This window comes from Myxozyma melibiosi, assembly GCF_037950935.1.
Source record: "Myxozyma melibiosi strain Phaff 52-87 chromosome Unknown BZA70scaffold_1, whole genome shotgun sequence".
In the NCBI taxonomy this organism is placed as follows: Eukaryota; Fungi; Ascomycota; class Lipomycetes; order Lipomycetales; family Lipomycetaceae; genus Myxozyma; species Myxozyma melibiosi.
The window spans coordinates 2154687-2177298 of NW_027042915.1; the positions used below are offsets into that span (position 1 = coordinate 2154687).

The 22612-nt window shown below is 51.3% G+C and overlaps 8 protein-coding genes across 8 annotated transcripts; 3 read left to right on the top strand and 5 right to left on the bottom strand.

The window, feature by feature from the left end:
• The first annotated feature begins 396 nt into the window (after positions 1 to 396).
• On the top strand, positions 397 to 2909 carry BZA70DRAFT_29059 (uncharacterized protein). Its single transcript, XM_064914220.1, has 2 exons — positions 397 to 1842; positions 1902 to 2909. Exons 1-2 carry the CDS (start codon positions 504 to 506, stop codon positions 2621 to 2623), a joined length of 2061 nt encoding a protein of 686 aa, XP_064770923.1. The 5' UTR covers positions 397 to 503; the 3' UTR covers positions 2624 to 2909.
• BZA70DRAFT_272446 (succinyl-CoA synthetase-like protein) lies at positions 2899 to 5058 on the bottom strand. The gene is made up of 6 exons (XM_064911652.1): positions 4927 to 5058; positions 4730 to 4839; positions 4231 to 4383; positions 4057 to 4165; positions 3914 to 3994; positions 2899 to 3846 (listed from the first exon to the last, which is right to left on the bottom strand). Exons 1-6 carry the CDS (start codon positions 4959 to 4961, stop codon positions 3330 to 3332), a joined length of 1005 nt encoding a protein of 334 aa, XP_064770924.1. The 5' UTR covers positions 4962 to 5058; the 3' UTR covers positions 2899 to 3329.
• A 302-nt stretch (positions 5059 to 5360) lies between these two features.
• Positions 5361 to 7348, bottom strand: BZA70DRAFT_29029 (3-phosphoglycerate dehydrogenase). Its single transcript, XM_064914199.1, has 2 exons — positions 6818 to 7348; positions 5361 to 6736 (listed from the first exon to the last, which is right to left on the bottom strand). Exons 1-2 carry the CDS (start codon positions 7153 to 7155, stop codon positions 5626 to 5628), a joined length of 1449 nt encoding a protein of 482 aa, XP_064770925.1. The 5' UTR covers positions 7156 to 7348; the 3' UTR covers positions 5361 to 5625.
• A 486-nt stretch (positions 7349 to 7834) lies between these two features.
• BZA70DRAFT_287230 (putative nucleosome assembly protein Nap1) lies at positions 7835 to 9586 on the bottom strand (the record flags this gene model as incomplete). Its single annotated transcript, XM_064913937.1, has 2 exons — positions 7835 to 8928; positions 9445 to 9586. 2 exons carry the CDS (start codon positions 9584 to 9586, stop codon positions 7835 to 7837), a joined length of 1236 nt encoding a protein of 411 aa, XP_064770926.1.
• A 355-nt stretch (positions 9587 to 9941) lies between these two features.
• BZA70DRAFT_253833 (class V myosin) lies at positions 9942 to 15522 on the top strand. Its single transcript, XM_064910744.1, has 6 exons — positions 9942 to 10054; positions 10158 to 10266; positions 10370 to 10502; positions 10612 to 10801; positions 10877 to 15075; positions 15140 to 15522. Exons 1-6 carry the CDS (start codon positions 10029 to 10031, stop codon positions 15199 to 15201), a joined length of 4719 nt encoding a protein of 1572 aa, XP_064770927.1. The 5' UTR covers positions 9942 to 10028; the 3' UTR covers positions 15202 to 15522.
• On the bottom strand, positions 15523 to 17058 carry BZA70DRAFT_293202 (uncharacterized protein). Its single transcript, XM_064914406.1, has 7 exons — positions 17005 to 17058; positions 16886 to 16943; positions 16648 to 16819; positions 16437 to 16583; positions 16256 to 16365; positions 15963 to 16186; positions 15523 to 15885 (listed from the first exon to the last, which is right to left on the bottom strand). The coding sequence occupies exons 1-7, from the start codon at positions 17030 to 17032 to the stop codon at positions 15587 to 15589; spliced, it is 1038 nt and encodes a 345-aa protein (XP_064770928.1). The 5' UTR covers positions 17033 to 17058; the 3' UTR covers positions 15523 to 15586.
• A 94-nt stretch (positions 17059 to 17152) lies between these two features.
• On the top strand, positions 17153 to 19389 carry BZA70DRAFT_272455 (uncharacterized protein). Its single transcript, XM_064911653.1, has 4 exons — positions 17153 to 17308; positions 17458 to 17880; positions 17948 to 18093; positions 18154 to 19389. The coding sequence occupies exons 1-4, from the start codon at positions 17241 to 17243 to the stop codon at positions 18999 to 19001; spliced, it is 1485 nt and encodes a 494-aa protein (XP_064770929.1). The 5' UTR covers positions 17153 to 17240; the 3' UTR covers positions 19002 to 19389.
• On the bottom strand, positions 19390 to 22555 carry BZA70DRAFT_308691 (uncharacterized protein). Its single transcript, XM_064914863.1, has 4 exons — positions 22325 to 22555; positions 22152 to 22243; positions 21613 to 22068; positions 19390 to 21506 (listed from the first exon to the last, which is right to left on the bottom strand). Exons 1-4 carry the CDS (start codon positions 22348 to 22350, stop codon positions 19606 to 19608), a joined length of 2475 nt encoding a protein of 824 aa, XP_064770930.1. The 5' UTR covers positions 22351 to 22555; the 3' UTR covers positions 19390 to 19605.
• Positions 22556 to 22612: the final 57 nt, after the last annotated feature.

A 22612-nucleotide genomic window follows, 5' to 3' on the forward strand; every position in this document is an offset into this window, starting at 1 on the left:
GCATCCACTTCTACTTCTGCAATCACGAAATACAGAGTCGACATCAAAGCAAACAACCAGAATCAAAACGCTGTCGTGTCTTTGTCGTCGCTGCGCAGCCCTGCAGTGCCTCCCGGCGTGGCCTGTCCTCAGACCTCACATTTGCAGAGGCGGCTTGCTTCAATCAATCACATTTGTTTGCCTTATCTGCTTTCTCTGCCGCGTTACTGAATCTCCGACGCGTGATCCTCAACACGCGTGCGCAGTGATCCTCAACACGCTTCCCTTTTCAGCGTTTCAATTTTTTTAAAGCTTTTTATTTCATTCTATGATATCATCGCTCAATTCCTTTCTCCTTCGCGGCCTTCTCTTCTCTCTCATCTCTGCCCTTCTTCTTCTCCCTCCTGACTCCTTCTCCCTGCTTTTCCCTCCCTTCTAGCCCCCGTCCGCGCCTCCTATCCCTCTCTATCTACCCCTCCACCCCGCCAACCCCGCGACGCGACGCCGGCCATTTTCAAAAAACCATGTCCACCTCCTCCGGCTTCGACAGCGACTCCTCGCTCTCCCCGCCCCCGGCCCTGCTCTCCTCCCCGGTCCCCGCATCAAAGCCCAAGACGCAGTCGCGCCCGCGGAAAAATCGCCAGGCCACTCTCGACTTCCGCCCTCAGCCCGTCGCGCCCCGCGTACCCTTCACCGACCGCCCGCGCGACGAAGACATCTTCGCCGCCGCGGTCGCGGCCTCAAAGGCCGACCCTGTGTCCTCCGACGCGCAGACAAAGTCGCAGGACGGTCAGCCGTCGAAGTTCTCCTCGGTCCTGGACGAGATCATGTCTGATGACGACGACGACGCGGGCTCCACCTCCTTCAACTCCAGCACTATAGGCAGCAGAAACCCCAAGAGCAGGTCTCGAGGCGGTCGCAAGCCCGCGGCTCGCAAGCAAAATACCTCATCCCCCGCGCCTGCTGTCGTCAAAACTCAGCGGCGGCCGCGCAAACCAAACACCACAAAACTGGCGAATCCTATATTCAAGCACGTCTCGACGCCGTCCTCGGCTGGCGGCAGTGCCGCCCCTTCTCCTCTCGCCTCCAGCATCGCCAGTCCGGCACCAAGTGCGAGCGGCGATGCCGCTGCCGGTTCGTCTTCTGGCGAGCTTTCGTCTCCGCCTTCTGACTTTGAACCCGAATTTCTGCTTAACAATTCTGATCTTGACGATGAGGGCGATGACGATGAGGAGGACGACAAAGCGGTTCCAGACGCGGTAAAGAGTGAGTCCCAAGCAGAAGACCAAAAACCGAGCGATGGCAAAGAGAATTCTGAAACAAAGAAGCCTGAGCGCAAACGTCTGATTCCAAACCCGCGTGAGCCAATGTACGCACCCGAGATCTCGTTCCTGGTCATGTTTCGTGCGCGATTCGCCGAAGTCTACGCGGGCTTCCCCGATCTCGGCCCGCAGGATTTCGAAGAAGGTCTTGTTTCATCGCCTGCGAGTCCCGCGGTACTCGGCTTCCTCTGCCGCACGCTCTCGCTCGTGCTCAATCGCAAGAAGAACGTCGAGCCAGCGCATTTTGCGCGGCCGATGGATGAAGCAGTTAGTACCTATGGACCTGCGTACTGGGGGCCGCTGAACCCCACCGGTCCGTTTGTCGGTGGACTGACGTTCCACACAATGACCTGGGAAGCGCGGCTGGAAGTGCTTGTCGCGCTCGTGCATTGGTCGCTGACTGCGAGCGAGGCTGTTCGTCAGGTGCTTGTGCAGGGGTACTCGCAACAGCGAACTGACGACGACAGCGCTTCGCCGCTCGCTGTGCTTCCTATTGGTCTTGATTCCGAGCGAAAGCGATATTACCTCATCGAGGGTGAAAGTGGGTATTCTCTGGTTTTTTACTTATTTGTTCTTTCGAATACTGACTATTGAATATAGACGACACGCGCTTCCGGCTATTCTGTGAAACCAACCCTCGCCAACGCCTCGTGAACTGGACCCCAGTCGCGAGCACCTTCGCCGAATTCAAAGAATTTGTCGACAAGCTCTCCGAAACCGACACGTCGCGCAACGCTAAAGCGCTGGTCGAGAGTCTGACGGAGGAGCTGCCGCGTCTCGAAGCCAGCGAACTTAAGCGGCGGAAGCGGGATCAGCGCATGCTGAAGCGGCAGTATGACGAGATGCAGGCTGCGGATACGGGTCTGTATAGCGGGCGCACGCGCGGGAAGAAGGTGAATTATACGAATGACGGGGGAGTTGTCGGGGAAGAGGAAGAAGAGGACGAATACGGAGACGAGGAGGAGGAGGAGGAGGTTGAGCGGAAAGCAAGCGCGACCAAAGTGTATACCACCGCTTCCGGGCGCGCGAGCCGAAAACCTCCTGTTCCTGCTGCGTTCATCGATCCGGGCGTGCCCGACATCAGCGACGAAGATACTGCCGAGTCATCATCCAAGCGAGAAGTGCGCAAGACTGCCTCGGCCGGTCGTCAGCAGTACGTGTACCCCAACGGCGCGGAGGAGGATGACGAAGATAAGGACGTGTTTGTCGACGCAGAGAAGCCGTCGCTTACTGTTGTTCTCAAGTACAGGAAAACAAATCGGGATATCCCGATGACGGACGTAGCACCCGCTCCTCAGGCAGTCGCTCTCGAGAGCCGGTGAATTGAATCTGTTTTCATCTAGTTGTTTATGTGTATGTGTATGTGTATGTGTATTTGTGTGTTGTTTGTGTGTTTGTGTTTGTAGGGGCGTGTGTATATTACCATATTGCATTAAAACTCATTGTCTTTTATTCAGTCATTGTGCAGTAGTTCGATTATAGTCTATATCTGATCTTTTTGGTGAATATATGGTTGAAAGCTGGTATCGTGTTGACGAGGTGGTGGGTGTTCAGTAGGTTTTATCATTTTTTTTATTGATTTTTTTTAGTCCATGGATTTGTTGAATATCAAATAATCAACTCAGCATTATATCACAACCATCAATTCGTTTATTATTGGTCTCTACACAAATCCTCTTATCGCACACTCATAATTTCTATAACTATTACTTCAACAGTCTCTCAAAAAACGAAATCAAACCCACGAATAATATAGTAAACAAAAAAACCTACGACACAGTCGTCGGTGATTTTCTGTAAATTTTTTTATATCATGCACTATACTATGTAAAATAGGAATATGAAAACTAACTACAAAAAATAGTATAATATAAGAAAAGATAAAAGATAGCAGAAAGATATATAGATAGATATATAGAAAGACAAGAAGAGTTTACGCGGTAGCAGCATGTCGGGTACATGACTTGAACAGGACTATACTACGAACCCGGCACCCTCTCAGACATCAATCACACAAAAAAGAGGTTTTTACAACAAGTCGTACTTGACAAACTCCTCGTACAAAGTCTTTCCGAGACGAGCAGGCGACTTCTCGACCGCAACACCAGCAGCGGTCAAGGACGCGATCTTGGATGAAGCACCGCCCTTACCTCCGGAGATAATGGCACCGGCGTGACCCATTCGGCGGCCGGGGGGAGCAGACACACCGGCGATGAAGGAGCAGACGGGCTTGGGCTGGGCGCGGGTCAAGTTGTACTGCTTGAGGTACTCGGCGGCCTCTTCCTCGGCCGAACCACCGATCTCACCGATCATGATGATTCCGTCGGTTCCGTCGTCCTCAAGGAAGACCTTGAGGGCGTCGATGAAGTTGGTGCCCGAGAAGGGATCACCACCGATTCCGATGACAAGGGACTGGCCGAGACCGACGTTGGTGGTCTGGTTGACGGCCTCGTAGGTGAGAGTGCCGGAACGAGAAACGATGCCAATGCGCCCGCGCTTGTGGATGTAAGAAGGCATAATTCCAATCTTGCATTGCTCCGGAGCACTGAGTGATATGTCAGTATCGTGGATTCTGATGTATAAGAAGAGAAGAATTTCAGAGGTGAGCGTACATGATACCAGGGCAGTTAGGACCGACCAAGCGGGTCTTGCTCTGGGTTTTCAACATGTCGACCACGCGAACCATGTCGTGTCTACAACAGTGTTAGCTATCTCCATCCAAATAACTAAAATCTGCAGAAATAAAGGTACGTACTGGGGGATTCCCTCAGTGATGCAAACGACCAGCGGAAGCTCAGCAGCAATGGCCTCTTCGATAGAAGCCGCAGCGAGAGGGGGAGGGACGAAGATAGCAGAGGCCGAAGCTATACATAAAAACCAACTTAGCATCCGAATTGAGTCGAGAGATAGTCGCCAAGTAAACACTCACCACCAGTCTCCTTGACTGCCTCTTCAACGGTTCCGAAGATGGGCAGACCCAAGTGGGTCTGACCAGCCTTCTTGGGGTTGGTTCCACCGATGACTTTGGTTCCATATTCTATGGCCTGCGTAGCATGGAAAGTACCCTGTTTGCCAGTGAATCGTATAGCGGCGGAAGAAAAAAGCGTTAGGACTGGTGAGGCGAAATGATGGACGAGAGAGAAAAAAAAAAGAGCGCGCGCGAGAGAAGTGAAAAACAAAACGTGAAAACAAAAACAACGAAGAGAAAAAGAGGGCAAAAAGCACTATAAAAGCACGGATGAGAGCAATTGAATGCAGCTCGTGAATATACAATAAAACAATAAAATACGATGCAATTGAGTGAGTGTCGAGGACTCGGAACTCAGCAAGAAAGGAATGCCTCGGATGTGGGGACGAAGCCCCTCATCCATCCGGACCGACGCGGCGCAGGAAAGAGATAACAGAGGGAAGAGGAGGAGGCCACTTATCTTGGAAAAGGACCTTGGTGTCGGCGTTGATTTTGAGGTTGTTGACGGTGTCTTCGTAGCCGGCACGAACGGAGGACGAGGAGAAAGCGCGGCGGGAGACACCGGCGAGACTGTGAGGGCAGAAGAGGAGGAGGGGTCAGTCGGCAAGCGCCAGATGATCTGAAAGGGCCCGAGAGGGGATTTTAGGGGAGACTCACGAGGCACCTTGGCGCGCAGCACGGAGAAGATGCATTGTAGAGGTATAGAGAGAGACAGAAGGAGGAAGAGGAGGAGATGGGGAGGGGACGGGGGATGGGGAAGAGGGAAGGAGAGGAAGAGCGAGAGGAGGCGGTGAGTGCCTGAACCGGGATTGCGGCGAGCGTTCATTGGAAGCCTGCCGGATGTCCGTCTCGTACGAAACCCTGAGGGATGTCAGTCAGCACTTATCGAGTGGATTTGGTCACAACTGTCTGGTTTCTGCTGCATTTACTTGTAGCAATTATTGATTGATAAATACACAGCTCAATTGCAAGAAATAAACAGCATCTGCTGCCGCGAACGTGTTGTGAAAACAGTGCGAGCACCCTCCTCGGATGCTCGCTTGCCGCACTCTTCCGACAGCCCATCGGCAGCCCGCAGCCGTCCAACATCCCACTCGTTTTGTCAACCATCAACAATGATTTTGCAGAAACAAACAGTTCAACTTTTATTCGTCTTTTTGACAATCACTTATATATATACCGAATCTACTAAATTAACAACAACAGAGAGATATCTCTATCGACATAATACCATCCAATCCCTCCCTTTTTTTGTCTTTTGTCCAAAAACAAACACAAATCCGTAGTAATCTCATACACCCTCTTTCCTTTTTACTCTCTCACTCTCCCTCTCCTATCTACACGCTCTCCTCACGCTTAGTACAGCAGACGCGTCAAGATCTTGAACGGCGTTCGCTCGAGCTTGTCGTACAGCTCGCGGATGTCCTCGGCATTGACGCCCGAGATATCGGCCATCAAGTACGCGATGTCGCCCCGCGACTCGGAAAACTGCTTGTCGATGTTGTGCTCGGCAAAGATCTCGTTGACGGTGCGGAGCACACCGGGCACGTTCGAGTGCACGTACAGCACGCGCACATGGTTCTCGTCCTCGAGCGTCAGCGAGCGAAGCGACACCTCGGGGAAGTTCACCGCGCCGATCGTGCTGCCCTCGTTGATGTACTTGATCAGCGCCTGGCCGACCTCGACACCGATCGCCGACTGCGCCTCCTCGGTGCTGCCACCGATATGCGGCGTCAAAATCAAGTTCTTGAGCTTGCTCAGCGGCTCGAACCACGCGTTCAGCGCAGTGTCAAAGTACGGGCCGTTCTTCGCCGGCTCGTTCGGGTACACATCCAGCGACGCACCCGCAAGCTTGCCCGTCTTCATCGCGTCAATCAGCGCCGGGATATCGACAACAGTGCCGCGCGAGCAATTGATCAGATAGCTGCCGTTCTTCATCGCTGCCAACTGCGGCGCGCTGATCATGTTCTCGGTCTCTGGCAGGGCAGGCACGTGCAAAGTCACAAAGTCGGCCTCCCTGCACAGCTCGTCGAGCGTGTTGACCTGCTTCGCCATGCCGAGCGACATAATCGGCAGGACGTCGTAGTACACTACAGACATGCCCATCGACTCGGCCAAGACAGACAACTGCGCACCAATGTGTCCGTAGCCCACGATTCCGAGTGTCTTGCCACGGATCTCCCAGCATCCAGCGCTGACCTTGTTCCAGATTCCCTGGTGGAGCTCGTTGGAGCGGTCGGTGAACTGACGGGCGAGCGCAATGATCTCGCCAATCACTAGCTCGGCAACCGATCGCGAGTTCGAGAACGGCGAGTTGAAAACCGCGATTCCGTGCTTGGCGGCCCATTCGAGGTCAACCTGGTTGACGCCAATGCAGAAGCAGCCAATGACGACGAGGTTACGCGCCTCTGCCATCACCCTCGCTGTCAGCTTGGTCTTTGAGCGAATACCAATAGCGTGAACGTCCCTAAGCTGTCGTGTTAGCTATGCTAGTTCTTTCAACGCACGAAATAAAAATAACATGCAAGTCTGCAGTCCAAATACACACCTGATCTTCTCAATGAGCTCGTCCTCGTTTAATGAAGTCTTGTGGAACTCAACCTGGTAGCCCTGAGACTGGAGCATCTCAACCGCAGCCTGGTTCACGTTCTCCAGCAGCAAGATCTTGATATCCTCAGTCGCAAACGGCTTGAGCAGCTTCGGCGCCGGCGTCTTCATCGACGCGCGACGGCTCGCAGCAGCAGGGAAGTACGACGACGGCGGCGAGCCAGCGAATTGACTGGGAGACCCGCCCGGCATGAAAGAAGCCGAGGGCGAAGTGCTCATCTTCACCGCGTTCTGGAACTGATTCGACAGCTCGGAGTTGATGTATTTAGGCGACGTCATTGTTGATTCTTTGCTGTATTGTTCCTTTTTCCGTTGCAGTGTATGCGGATGCCTGGAAAGTGGAAAGATGGGGAAGAGGATGGAGCGCGACTGGCGATGTATTTTTTTCTGCGCCTCGAAGAAACTGCTTGCAAGAGTCAGCGCCACCAGCCTCACGTGGCAGTGCAGTCGATTGCGCCATAATTGTGCACAGCCACTTTTCTGTTTTTTATTTCATGTTTTGTTAAACAAATGTACGGATTGTATGTGTATATTATATTAGAGAACAGAAAGAGTATATTAGTTGGATAATGGTTGTATAGTTATATAGCTATATCTACACTCAACTGTTATCATTGCTATCTCACAATCACCTCCGACTCGTCTCAGACTCTTAGACGAGCTCGATGACTCTGCAACTTTATCCAAAATCTTCCTGCTTCTGGATCTGGCTCGACTCCGGGGCATTCATTCACTTTATAGTATCAGACAAACAGCAGCATTCAATTAGCATATATGTGTCTATGCATATATATAGACAGATTGATTTATACAGTAATGAAACAATGACAACGTAACAATCAAAAGCACTCGCTCATTCATCATCTCCTTCACCGAATTTTTTCAACAATTATTTCGTCTCCTACTCGCTCCCACTCTGTCTAACTACAATCGGACTGAGCCAACGCACAACACTGACTTACGACTGCTTGCACTCAGCAGCCTCCTGCTTCGGCTTAGCATCTCCGTCCTCGTCGTCATCGTCGTCGTCATCGTCGTCATCATCGTCATCAACATCATCCTCATCATCGAAGTCATCCAAGTCATCCGGGTCAAAGTCGTCAAAGTCAAAGTCAAGCGCCTTGCCCGTGTACCAGTCAATCGCACGCGGGATCAACTTGTCCTTGATCTCCTCTCCGAGGTGGTAGTCGAGCTGCAATCTCTCCTCGAGGTCCTCTGGGATATCCTCGTCATCCTCATCCTCGGGCGCAATAGGCGGGCTGAAGAAGTTGAAGAAGCTCTCGGTCGGGATAACCTTCTCGACCGTGCGAGTGGCCTTTGTGTGCTTATTTCTCTGCTTCTTCTTCTCAATCTTGACCGTCAAGTTCTTGTTCGCCTTCCACTCAATCTTGTCGCCATCAGCATGGTCGTAGATGTAGTCTCCATCAGGAGTGGTCTCATCCTGATAGTAGTATGTCTTGGTGAGAGTCTTGTTGGTGAAGAACTCGTTCTCAGCAAAGTCAAACAGCAGCTTGAATCCAGGCTGGTCAATGAACTCCGAACGAATGTCAACAAGGTACTTCAGAGCCTCCTCGTCCTGCTCAGTGATAGTCTCGGCAATCAAGGGAATGTTCTTGATAGCTGTGAGCCAGAACTCGGGAATACCCTTGGCATCAGCAGGAATTGGCGACTTGAATTCCTCCTCGTCCTTCTCCTCATCCTCCTCCTCCTCCTCTTCCTCCTCTTCCTCCTCATCCTCCTCCTCTTCCTTGCCAGCTTCTATCTCTGCCTCGGTAGGCTCCACTTCACCAGTGATAATCTTTGAACGCTTCTCAAACAGAGGCTTGTACTTGGCAGCGTACTTCTTCTCCAGCTCGAGGCTCTCTTTTCTGAATTCGCTCTCGAGATCGGCATACTCCTTCTGGAGTCCCTTGAGACCGGTGACACGGTTGCGGACCGGCGCGGGCAAGGTCTCAATGTAACCCGACGATCGACCGACGAGACCACCGAGCTTTCCCTGAATCATCGAGATCAGGGCAGGGTTGTTAAGACCAGCGACGACAGCAGCTTTGTCTGTAGACATGATGATTAAAGATTAGCACTCAAACGTCTGGTTAATAAAAGGAGATGTGCTTTCTGGCAAGAGTGCTTCAGTCGTGCTGGAGTCTTTTAAGTGTGCAAAAGTGATTGCGGTGCCCACTGGCGACAAAAGTCTTCCTCCCAACAAAAAAAATAATGAGCGCGCCGCCACAACTGAGAACCCAAATCTGCGATTAGAAAGGGATAAACTTGCTCCGACGCTCCGACGGCCGGAAATAAAAGGAGCCGATCTGTAGATCGCCCATGACGAAAAAACAGTAGAATGCCTGCGGAGAAGTGGCCGGGTGGTGCGTTGCGGAACAGAGCCGGTGTAAATTTGTTGATGGGGACGGATGACAAAATATGGGGCGAGCTAGCTACACGCGCCAGCTGGAGACATAGTCGCAGGTGAAGAGCAGCACAATACTCCAGCACACAAAAAAGCCGTTCAAAGCCACTGAAGCACTTCTATACCATGAAGAAACAACACTGTGAATAGTTTTAACATACCTTCCTCCTGGATGGTGTTGATTGTGGGCAAGGAGGCGTGCGAATCGATGTACGAGTTCGTCGCAGTCGCGGGGGTGTTCTGGGGGGTGGGCGCACCCGCGGCGAGATCGTTCAAACGCTTGTTTCTGATCGGTTCGGCCATGATACAGGTTCGAGAGACAACTTGGGGGACAGCAGAGGCCGGGATCGAGTGGTAGAGCAGGAAGATGAAGCTGGTGTGGAGGCGACTGTGAAGGCGAAAATTCAGCACGCGCGATTGTTGGGTGCCCTAACCCGGCGGATAAGTTACCCGCCTGCAGTGTTGTGGGGTGGATAAAGCGAAGGGTGTAGTGGATATAGACAGATAATAGATCCGTGTGAAGTAGTCCAAAACAAGACTTGGACAGCACACAAACACCCACACTTCCGGCTCTAACCATCAAAACACCACCGCACCGCTCAGGGCGCGTCGCGCCTGGTTCTGTGCCCCTTCAGTTGTCTCGCGCATCCCCTGCAGCCACCAACCAGCCGCGTTCCTGTCTTCCTCGTCGTGTCCTTTTGCATCACTCTCTTCCTCTGCGCTCACGTCTTCCTCTTCAGCAGCAATGGTTTCGCACTACGAGATCGGAACGTATGACTCTCTCCCCATCCCGCCTCTTCCTCTTCCTCCTCTATCACAGCGCTTTAACGCGTCTCCTTTTCCCGAACCTCGTCTCTAACTTTCATCGCTCTAGGCGCTGCTGGCAGCCTGACGACAGCGAAGGCTGGGTCTCTGCCGAGATCACCTCCAAAGAAGTCGACGGTGATAAAGTCTCTCTTGTTCTCACTCTCGAGAACGGAAACGTATGAATCCCTCTTCCTTCCAGCCGCTGTACCTCAATATCGGCCCTCTTTCATCTGCCACCGCCCCACATTGTTGCTGATATACCCTTTGTTCTCTTTTCAGACGAATACAGTCACCACCACCCTTAAGGACATCGAAGATGAAAACAATCCGAGTCTTCCTCCGCTTTCCAACCCTCCCATTCTCGAGGCAAGTGAGGATCTCACCAATCTTTCGTATCTGAACGAGCCTGCTGGTATGTCAATATTCACTATTTCCGCCCCCTGGATTTTCTCGATCACTGAATCGGCGAATCACCCATCACATATTACTCTACTATTTGCTAACAACCTCCACCTCTGCAGTCCTCCATGGCATTAAGATGCGTTACCAGCAGCTCAATATCTACACCTACTCCGGAATCGTCTTGATCGCTACAAATCCTTTCCAACGTGTCGATAATCTCTACTCTCCCGATATCATTCAGATGTACTCTGGCAAAAGACGCGGCGACTTAGAGCCGCATCTGTTTGCAATTGCTGAGGATGCGTACAGGTATGTGCTATCAGTATATTTTTTTTACGCGTCGGCTTCAAAGAGTTTCGCTACTAACAAACTGCGGCTTTGCAGATGCATGATTCGCGACGAAAAGAATCAGACGATTGTGGTTTCGGGTGAATCAGGTGCCGGAAAGACCGTGAGCGCGAAGTTCGTTATGCGTTATTTCGCGACCGTCGAAGATTCCGACAAGCCAAGCAGTAAGCGCACAAAGTCGGCTGCCCTCAGCAAAACCGAAGAACAGATTCTTGCGACAAATCCAATCATGGAAGCGTTTGGTAACGCAAAGACCACTCGTAACGATAACTCGTCCCGATTCGGCAAGTACATTGAGATTCTGTTCGACAGCAATCCCGATATTATCGGCGCAAAGATCAGAACCTACTTGCTCGAGCGCTCGAGATTGGTGTTCCAGCCTGCTACCGAGCGTAACTACCACATCTTCTACCAGCTTTGCGCCGGTGCTACCGACGAAGAGCGAGAGGAGCTGGCCCTCAAGCCTGTTGGAGAGTTTCAGTATCTCAACCAGGGCGGAGATCCTGTGATTCCGAACGTTGACGATGCGGAAGAGTTCAATGCCACTAAGACTGCTTTGGCTACTGTCGACATCGACGCCGACATGCAAGCGCAGATTTTCAAGATTCTATCGGCCTTGCTACATATCGGAAACATCGAAATCACCGCCGGACGCACTGATGCTAATCTGTCCTCAACCGAGCCATCGTTGGTTCGCGTTTGCGAGTTTTTGGGAATCGACGCGTTCTTGTTTGCGAAATGGATTACAAAGCGCCAGATTGTCACGCGAAGCGAAAAGATTGTCACAAACATGAACTTCAAGCAAGCCGTCGTCGTTCGTGACTCTGTATCCAAATACATCTACTCCGCTCTCTTTGACTGGCTCGTTTTTGTTACCAACAAATCATTAGCGTCCAAAGAAGTCGAGGATGCCGCGAAGAACTTCATCGGTGTTTTGGATATTTACGGTTTCGAGCATTTCCAGCGCAACTCCTTCGAGCAGTTCTGTATCAATTATGCCAACGAAAAGTTGCAGCAGGAGTTTACGCAGCACGTCTTCAAGCTCGAGCAGGACGAGTATATGCGCGAGGAGATCGAGTGGACTTTTATCGAGTTCTCTGACAATCAGCCGTGCATTGATCTAATCGAAGCTCGTATCGGAATCCTGTCTCTGCTAGATGAGGAGTCGCGATTGCCTGCCGGCTCAGATGAGTCTTGGATTCAGAAGCTCTACACCAACTTTGATGTCGACAAGCACAAGACTTACTTCAAGAAGCCAAGATTCGGAAAGACTTCATTCACCGTGCACCATTACGCCATGGATGTCAATTACGAGTCAGAAGGCTTTATTGAGAAGAACAGAGATACTGTGCCGGATGAGCATCTCGAGCTGCTGATGTCCTCGACCAACTCCTTCCTGAAAGAAGTTCTCCAAGCTTCACTTGACCTTGCAAAGGCTGAAACTCCTGCCCCGGCAGCTGCAGCCAAGCCCGGTCCCGCGAAGCGCGGTGGTGCTCTGGCCAACAAGAAGCCTACGCTTGGCGGTATCTTCAAGAGCTCTCTGATTGAACTGATGAACACGATCAACTCTACTAATGTTCACTACATCCGCTGTATCAAGCCCAACGAGCAGAAAGAGGCGTGGAAGTTCGATGGACCTATGGTTCTCAACCAGCTGCGAGCCTGTGGTGTGTTGGAGACGATTAGAATCAGTTGCGAAGGTTTTCCTACCAGGTCCACATTCGAGGAGTTTGTCAACAGATATTACATGATTGTCCACTCGTCAAACTGGAACAGACCGATCAGCGAATTCGCACACGCCATTCTAGAGAAATCAATCACTCAAGAGAACAAGTATCAGCTTGGAAAGACAAAGATATTTTTCCGCGCGGGTATGCTGGCTCTGCTAGAAAACATGCGCTCAGCTCGCTTGAACGAATGCGCGGTCTTGCTGCAGAAGAATCTCCGGCGGTTATACTACCGCAATGAGTATCTGCGCACGCGGAACTCAATCATCGCGGCTCAGACAGCAATCAGGGGTTACCTCACGCGGCAGCGAATGGAGAAGATCCGCTTGGATACCGCTGCTACGAAGATCCAGAGCGTGTGGCGTGGTTACCATGGTCGTACCACCTATCTCGCCAACCGGGCAGCGGTCATCAAAGCCCAGGCGATCATTCGTGGATACAACACTCGCAAGAATTTGCTCAAGGACAGAGAGAATGGCGCAGCCCTCACTATCCAGCGCACGTACCGTGGATTCGCAGCTCGCAAGTCATACAAGAGTGAACTACGAAACATTACCATTGTGCAGAACCTTTGGAGGAAGCGGCTGGCGAAGCGGGAGCTGGAGCAGCTGAAGGTGGAGGCTCGGTCGGTTAACCATCTCAAGGAGGTCTCGTATCACCTTGAGAACAAGGTCGTCGAGCTCACTCAGACTCTCGCCACCCGGACACAGGAGAACAAGAAGCTCTTGACCCAGATTGACCAGCTGGAATCGCAGCTGACTTCCTGGCAGGAGAAGCACGACTCTCTCAAGTCCTTGGCTGCCGAGCTCGAGACCGAGGCTGCCGGTGCTAATGAGCACTTGAAGCGTGCTGATGAGTTGGAAACTAAGCTTGATCAACTGAAGCAGAAGTACGACGAGTCCCTGAACAAGTTCCAAGCAAAGGAGGTTGAGGCGGAGGAACTCCGAAAAGCTTTGGCTGACAAGTCTGAGAAACTCGAGGTTGCTCTTGAGGAGTCGCAGAAGGAGAAGGAAGAGATCGAGGCTAATTTGACGAGTGAGATTGAGAAGCTCAAGCTTGAAATCGAGAAGCTTGCCGCTCATCCTCCGGCCACAAACGGCCAGATCGCGGGCATCAACGGCGATTCTCGGGGCATCAACGGAACTCCCACTTCAGCCAATCTTCTTGCTCTGCAGGGATCAAAGTCGAAGCCTCACAAGCGTCACAGTATGGCTGGCAACAGCCCGATGAAGGACACCGACTCTGTCGAGTTGCGCACGCCGAGAGATTTCAACCCTCGCCCGGCTTCGATGACTTCGTCGCCAGGTCACTTTGCGGCCTTCGGTGATTCTGGAAGAGATGAGTTCTCTATTGAAGAATCTATTGACTCTGATATTGAGAAACTGCTTGATCGCACTGATGTCATTCATCTGGAAGTTCTGCGCGGCCTTATTACAAATCTTAAGATTCCCCAACCCACAGGAGAGAACCTCGCGAATGAGAATGAGGTGCTGTTCCCGGCTCATATCATCAACTTGGTCACCTCGGAGATGTGGAGATTGGGCTTTGTGAAGGAGTCGGAGTTGCTGCTTGCTGGTGTTATGCAGACCATTCAAGAGCAGGTCATGTCGTACCAGGGCGAGGACATCATCATGCCCGGAGCCTTCTGGCTGTCTAACGTCCACGAGATGCTCTCGTTTGTGTTCTTGGCTGAAATGAGTATCATTGAGAATAAGAACGCGAGCGGGATGGGCGAACTGGAATTTCAGGAGTACGAGCGACTCGTGACGCTTGTCAAGCATGATTTCGAGAATCTCGAGTTCAACATCTACCATACCTGGATGAAGGAGCTCAAGCGCATGATGGTGAAAATGATCCTTCCAGCTGTTATTGAGTCGCAGTCGCTGCCTGGTTTCGTTACCAACGAGGGCAACCGATTCCTGAACAAGGTTCTGGGTCAGAGCGGACCCCAGTACAAGATGGACGACCTGCTCGACTTTTTGAACCGTGTGCAGAAGGCTTTGAAGGCGTACTATCTCGAGCATGATGTGACGCGACAGGCCGTTCTGGAGCTCCTCAAGTTGGTCGGTGTCACTGCCTTCAACGATCTTCTTTCTCGACGAGGATTCCTGTCGTGGAAGCGCGGTCTGCAGATCAGTTACAATATCACACGCATTGAAGAGTGGTGCAAGGCCAACGACGTGCCCGAGGGTACTCTCAAGCTCGAGCATCTCATGCAGGCGACTAAGCTATTGCAGCTGAAGAAGGCTACACTAAACGATATTGCAATCATCTATGATATCTGCTGGACTCTGACGCCCACCCAGATTCACAAGTTGATCAGCCAGTATCAATGCCAAGATTACGAGGTGCCAATCAGCTCTGAGATCATGAAAGAGATTGCCAAGCGCGCGATCGACAACGAGCATGATACTTTGCTCCTTGAGACCGTGCCGCTAGATGACAGTGGTCCATTTGAGATTGCGGAGCCCCGAGATTTGCTTGTCCTCGAGACATACATGCCTGGCTGTGAGTTTTCCTATGTTCTGTGTTGTGGTTCACTTATGATTCTAACATGTGTTTTTTATGATAGGGCTGCAAGTTCCGACACTGAAGAGACTGGCTTCGCTGACCGCACGAAACTCACAAATCTAAATAATCGAAGATCCTCATTAAGAAGCCGAATTTCGATCGATTCCATTCGGAGGACAGTCTGATGCTGTCTTACCAGGCATCTTTGTCTATACCTTCATCTTAAATTACTTCATACTTTGTTATTTTGATCCTTTTGTACATTTTTGACAGCTTGGTATCCTTATGGCGCAGACATGCGTTCTGGCGTAATACACGCGCGCGTCGTTGTCGATTCTGCGTTACTGTGGTTCGGCCGCCATTTGGATTCTGGTGATGATTTTCTATGATTATGAATATTGCTACTTTTTGATAATCCTACATATTTCTTCGAAATACCTATAGAGTTTTAGTAATCAAATTAAAGAAGAATGGTAAGATCTATGTGGTTTCATTATGAAATGAGACATTATAAGGTGTAGATCGGAGCTGTGGAAGTGTCGCAGTCATACACGACCCAGTTCTGGATCGGCTGCTGTCGCTGCCCGAGCACATTCAAAATATCTTGAGCCATTGCGCCTCCGATGATTGCAGCGACAGGCGAGATCTCGGCGCCGACGCCGGAAAGGAAAGATTTGACGAATTGGGGGGTGATGATACCAACGGGGAGGCCGAGGTCGCGGGTATTGTTGTGGACGAGTTCCTCGAATGTTGAGAAATCTTCAGGGCTTGGGAGTCTTGAGGTGGTGCTTTGGAAGTCCCACAGGGCTATATAAATAAACAAACAGTGTCGTTAGCTCGAAGAGGTCCGAGAATAAAAGATAGTTGTAAATCTGGAAACTAACCTCTGAACGCAGGTAGCACTGGAGACACTTTAAGCTGACTCCGAGCTCTCAGCTTCGAGAGACTATCAGACTTTAGCGACTCTGCTAATGGCTTGTACACCTCCTTCTTTGTGACCACTTCTTTCAGCAGCTTGCCATCGCCCTTTTTCAGTTTCACGTCAACGACAGAGCGCGTGCTCGTCTCGGGCCCGAGTTTAGTCGCCGAGTTGGACTGATCTCGCTCGCTAGAATTGAGTTGCGCGCGTTAGCAACCTGAGGGGATATACTGATGTAGTATGCGCGCGGTCACTTACAAGGAGAACGAGTGCTCTATCAAATCAACAAAGATGTAGCCATAGAGACCGCTCATGCCTCCAGCGTAAAAGCATTTTGAGTATTTGCGGCAAGCTTCATTGATTGTAATCTGTCATTGCCTAATTAGCAAAATTCACACTCACCTGCTTCGTTACAGAAGCTACAATCCACGATACTCACAAGTTCAGAGGCGGCGAGTTCTGTGGCCACCACGATGTCAAATTTTGAGAAATACTCTGCGTCTTTTGTCGTGATATCAGAGGTATCAGCCGTGACGATAACGCGCGTATTGAGCTTTTGTATCCGCGGCACAGCTGCCTCAGCTCTCTGTAAGAAGTCCACATTAGCACACAAAAAAGATCAATCTAAAGACATCGGGGAGCGATTGTACGTTTTTGCCAACGTCAGATTCCTCTAAGAAGAACTGAGCGCCGAGATCAGGCGGAGTGACCGTTGCGCTGTCGAGCACCGTGAGAGATCCAATGCCCGCCAAGACGATATTTTTCGCAATTTCGTTGGACAATGCACCAGCGGTGATCAAGAGCACATTTGCTTCCCGCATTCTGCAATAGCAGTACATTAGTGGAGCTCTCTAGACCTGGACGATGGACGGAATCAGCTGGACTTACCGCGTTTGGGCCGCGATACCCCATAGTCTAATTTGCCGATCATATAGGGCGATTTCATCTAGATTTATCGTCAGTTAGCAAACATAGTCCATGTAGCTAAATTGCAACGACACACGCACCAGCTGAAATCTTCTTGTCGTCCGTCATGGTTGTCTACTCGCGACTGAATATCCAAATCCCCCAGCTCGCAGTAACAACGCGATGCCCTCGAGACGCGTCCGCAGCGTATATTCCAGTCCGCCTGCGTGGCCTGCAGACCGATTTAGGGCAAGGGCTCATCACTCGCCGAGAGCGGCCCTTATAGAGGCCGACGACGGCCAGTGATTATCCAGCCAGCACGACTCCAACCGCGACTATGAGCTCAGATTCGTCTATTAATGTCTCTCGAATATCACTGCCGCTTCCGCAGCAGATTCTGGACGGGTATGTCTTTTTATATTGTGGTTGAGGAGTGTTATTGGAGTTGTGTGAAGGCTGGGAATGAGCCGGCTCTTGATCTGAGCCGTTCACCAGCCGGGGAGATGAGCTCCCTCAATGTCGCGCGGGACGTGCTAACAAGTGACGAAAATCAGTGAACATATAACAGATGGAATCTCGCCGAATCTCGGGCGACTGCATAGACTTCTCCAAGTGCAATCCAACTCCGACGTCGAGTACCAGGAGTCGTATTCCGAGGCCGCAGACGACGCTCACGACAATGGCTCTGCACCAGCGAGTGCGCAAACTACTTCTCCTTTGGCGGCGGGGGATCACTACCCTGTAATCACCGAGACTCCCTCCATCTATACCCCACAGATCACCTTCCCCCGCAGCGCCCTCCGCCGAAGCAATTCGATCCGGCGGCGGGAGAATACATATCTCGAAAGTCTCTCGAAGCGGCGAAAGCGGGACGGCAAGTCGGTAGAGTCGCTATGGTCTGAGAAACCGGCTACTCTGTCAATGAAGATGATTTATTGTGACGGCGGATGGCATGGCGACAACTACCTGCCCGAGAAGTAAGCTCACCTTTGTCACGACCATTACCGCTTGCACCCATGATCTAACTTGCATTTCCTTATTCAGTGTGCTCCTACGCGACTCCTCCGTTTACTGCGCCCAGAAGTCAAAGTGCAATATGATACTGCGACATTCATCCCATAAACCATTCACCCTGCATTCAATCACAATCAAGGCGCCCACTACCGGTTATACCTGTCCTGTGCAACAAGGTTCGTACTGCTAGCAGAGAATACAGAAGTGATGACTGGACACTAATATCTCCCAACTAGGTCTGATCTTCGTTTCAATGAATAAAGACGACTTGCTTCCCCGTACGAAATACCACGACCAGCAGATCGACAACCTGGCTGAATCGCAGACGCAGCTTCCCGTGTCGAGTAGTGTGGAGTACTCCGCTATGCCACGGTCTCCCCGGATACCCCGCTACGAATTCGGCCAGCCAAACTCGTCGTTTGATTTCTACTGGGGCCGTCCGAATCCGAACCCGTTCAGCTCCGAACCTGGCGATTCACTCTCGTCTGACTTGGCGGATAGCGACCAAGCCGACGTCGAGCACATTGAAGGCCTAGGCTCCGGAGACGATCTCTCGTTCTCAGACTCGGCGTATTATCATGGCCGGCAGTCGTTCCGTCCTTACGCGCAGTACCGCCAAGATCTGGCCCGCTCATCTCTTCGTCACACCCGAGATCGGCTTTTAGATGCGCGCAGACAGCGTCACCGGTCGTTGGCAGGCGACAACACATCTCGCGATGTCCGCATTATCAACACTGAGAATATCACGCTGCCGTCTTACGACATTTCGATCGGTGACGAGCCGAGGACGTCAACAGAAGCACCTCCTACACTCTTCACTCACCCATTGCTACCTACCGATGAAGCTGAAGCTCTCACCCCTTCTCTACCTCATACTGACTCACTGGTTCTGGAGCCTATAGCCAGATTCAAGATCCCGGACAACAAGTCGCGGTGCACAATCGTGTTTGATTCCCCCGTATCAGCATGCTATCTATACATCAAGTTCTACAGCTCTGATCCGAAGCGGGATATCGATATCCAAGGGGTCTACATCAACGGCTTTGTCGGTCCACGGTGCTTTCCAAAGATAAGCCTGCGTTAGTGCAGACACTCTCCATTTTCATTTTATGTTCGTTTTCATTGGGTACAGTTTCGACGGCTTTTCTTTCCAATCATTTATATGGGTTTTTCACTTATCTTGTTTTTTGTTGTCTGGTCAACTCGGTTTTTACTACTACATATCCGGATCTGATATTAAAGGTCATGCTTCTTAGGAGTCGCTGTGCATAGGTTGGTTTGTGAACCGATGTTTAGTTTTGTTTCTTTCCTATTTTATCTTTCCTGCTATGATTTGGATATCGGTCTATTTTCCTCGTCATTAGGTTCTTTTTATTCTGTCTTGGTCTGGGCATTATGGGTTCGGTCGGTGATCATTTTTTCTATTATATTGCTATGCTTGTCATTTACGAATTATTATATTTTGAGAATCAATATCTCTCTTTCTCCATGGGTAAAAAAATATGATTACATATGATAGTGGTAATAAGTATAGACTCAAAGAGAGACGAAATGTATAGAGACTTGATCATCCGCCAGGATATAATGTACAAACAGTCTGTCTACCCCCCAAAGCCTGCCCGTTTAAAGATAAACTGCAGGAACGGCCTGCAAAGAAACAACCACCACATGATCACGATCCGTCTTGATCATTTGTTATGTTTCCTGTTCCTCCGAGACCTTCGTTTAGCACCAGCCGCTTCTTCCCTACCTTCCAGCTCATTACCAGCTCTAGACTCGCCAGGCGTAGATGATCCAGAGCCACTCGGCGCAAGACGGCGGCTATCTTCGCTCCAGGGATCTCGTCGACGGTCGTCCTCCCTCCGTCCCTCGATTCTTGTGCGAAGAGACGGCGGTGGCCCACGGGCAAGAGCAGGCCCACTAGGCGCCAACCTCCCCACGCCAAGTCTAGCTTCACGATCTTGCGCGCGTTCGTCTCCGCGGAGCCGATCCTGATCGCGATTCCTAGCACGCTCTCGTTCCCGTTCTCGTTCCCGTTCCCTTTCACGTTCTCTTTGATTGTTCTGGTCAGTCACAGGAGGACGGTCTCGGTTACCGCCAGGCTCTTGTAGACGCATGCGATCATGCTCCATGATCTGCAAGCGTTCATCGTCTTCACGTCGGCGCTTGCGGTCACCAGGTTTCGTGTTGGATTGAACGGGCTGCATTCTTGCTGGTACGTTATTGGGTCCAGGTCGAGAGACATCAGGTTTCGCAGGCCGTACGTCACGCTTTCTATCACCCATAGCATTTCCTGCCGGTGCACGAGGGGCGTTATTACCACCCACCGTACTCTTGGTGTATACTTCAGGCATCGACGCCGCCTGGGCCGCCGTAGGAGCTGCTTTCGGCTTTGTGTTTTCCTTCGTGCTAGCTCTGTACGACGGTAAATCGAAATCCATATCTGAATCCTCGCCATCGTCGTCGCCGCCAATATCAATTCCAAAATCGTTATAGGACTCCTCTTGCCGCACTGTCTTCTGCTCAGGCTCGGGTTCAGGTTCGGGTTCCGGGTGCGATTCAGACTCAATACTCTCCTCCTCGATTTCAGAAGGCTGCTCTGAGCGGTTTGGGCTCGTTTCACTATGGAAAGGAGGGGTCGCCTGTTCTGGGCCGGGGGATGCTGAGCCATGTCTCTCGTTCGATAAGCTCCTCGAGCGCGAGGACGGGCGAGATTCTTGAGAGCCAGGACTTGATTTTGAAATTTCGCTCGGTACAGCTGAAGCGGGGTCAGAAGGTTGACGTGGTGGGTTGTTTTCAGCCGGAGATTGTTGACTATGAGATGGGCCGTCGTCCGATGCCTTTATCTGTATGCTTGCGCTACCGTCTTTCGAGCCTTTGACTTCAACCTTAGGTTCTTCTCTACGTGTCTGAGCCGGTTCGGGGACACGGGAGCCTGAGGCAGAAGAGCCTTGACCGGAAGCGAGTCCTCCTCGCAAAGGTTGTCGTACGCCTCTGGGCCCAGTCGGAGCACTCACTGGCTCGGCAGTATGGTCAGTCACAGGCATGCGATTATGGCCAGGTCCGTTATTCTCCATCGGATGATTTGCAAACCCGTAGGCATTGTTTGCGTAGTTTTGCGGATCAGATCCGGAGGTGAGTTCTTTGACAGTCGCGGAAATAGGTTGCCGATACACTGGCTCCTCGTATCCGGAGTCGTTCGGGTTCATAGGACCTGCAGAGGGAGGCATGCCTTGTTGTGAATTATAGTAGTTGTACGGGACAAAATTCCCACCGTGGCCTTGCATATGATTCCCATTAAAATTGTTCCGATAAGAGTCGAAGCCGGGTCCACCTCGATTGTCGTATCCATTTCGCATACGAAACCCATCTCCTCGCCTGTAATTGTTGAACCCATTCCCGCCAGGCCCGACGTTGTTGTAGTACGCGCCAGGCTCTTGGTGGAAAACGGGGCCGTGGTCTGGTGTGACGTTGCGTGGGGCACCGGCGAATCGGTTGTTTACTGGATGCATTTGCCGCGTTTGGGGGTTCCAGGCGTTGGAGTGCTGGTCAGGGAGATTGCTGGGACCGTGGACGTTCATTGGGAAATCTTTGACTGGTTAGTAACCTTCCAGACAAGATGCAAAAAAAAGACAAACACCGCAACCATGTCTACACACGGTTCAACAGCTGTGAATCAACGGGGTGGATCTTACTGTTATTATTGCCATTGCCATTCCATGGTCGCCCCGCCATTCCGTAATTTGACATGTGGGCATCTGCATTGACCTCATGGGAGCTCTTATCCGGAAACTTTTGACTGGGAGGCTGACTGCTTGGTATAGGGTGAGTGCGGTCCGAAATTGCTGTGGGTGGTGGATGCGAAGGAGGAGGAGGAGGTGGTGGTATTGTCCTCGGAGGATTGCTATCTTTTGTTGGAGACGACTCTTGTGGTTTTGCTTTATCTGACGCTTCTCCAGATGCATTAGAAGGCGCTGGCGAGACCTTCGCGTCCTCTTTTGACTTGTTTGTTAGCACGTCTCTGGCATACTTCTCGGCATGCTTCAAGAAGACGCCAATTGTAGTCCGCATCGACTTATTCTCAGCAACTACCGAGTTATCCAGAGGACTGTGACCACAACGCGGACATGACTGTGGCAGACTTGTTCTACCTGTTCAGAGCAGCCAATTGGCCCGTATTAGCACTAGATCAGATATTGATGATATTATTCAAAGCAGTGATTTGCACACGTACATGATCCACAGATGCTGATGTTACAGCACGTCAACTTGGACGGATCTCGAGCAAGTTGACTGCATATTCCGCACTTGAGTTTCTCGGGAATTCTAGATTTCGCCTGCTGTCAGTATCGTGCGGAGAATATCTAAGACGGGCAGTACATTGTTTGGACCGAGGCAGGGACTTACACGAGAGTCGATCTGGCCGACTCCATTGCTTCGCGAGCGCACGCCAAAAACTCGAAAGATACACGCAGCCGTCGCTAGAGCAGTAGCTTCAAGAACTATCTTCCTAGACCGCTGTCTGCGTTCTGTGTTGGTCGCTGGGCTGCTAAACCTGATTCATGAAATTCTCCCAGCGCGATGCGAGTAATAACAAAGTTGGCTCTTTGCAGGATGCAGAAGGTTGCAGGTCACGTGTTCAACCACTCGCTTTACAAACGGACTGGTCGACATATCAGCCATCTCTGACGGACT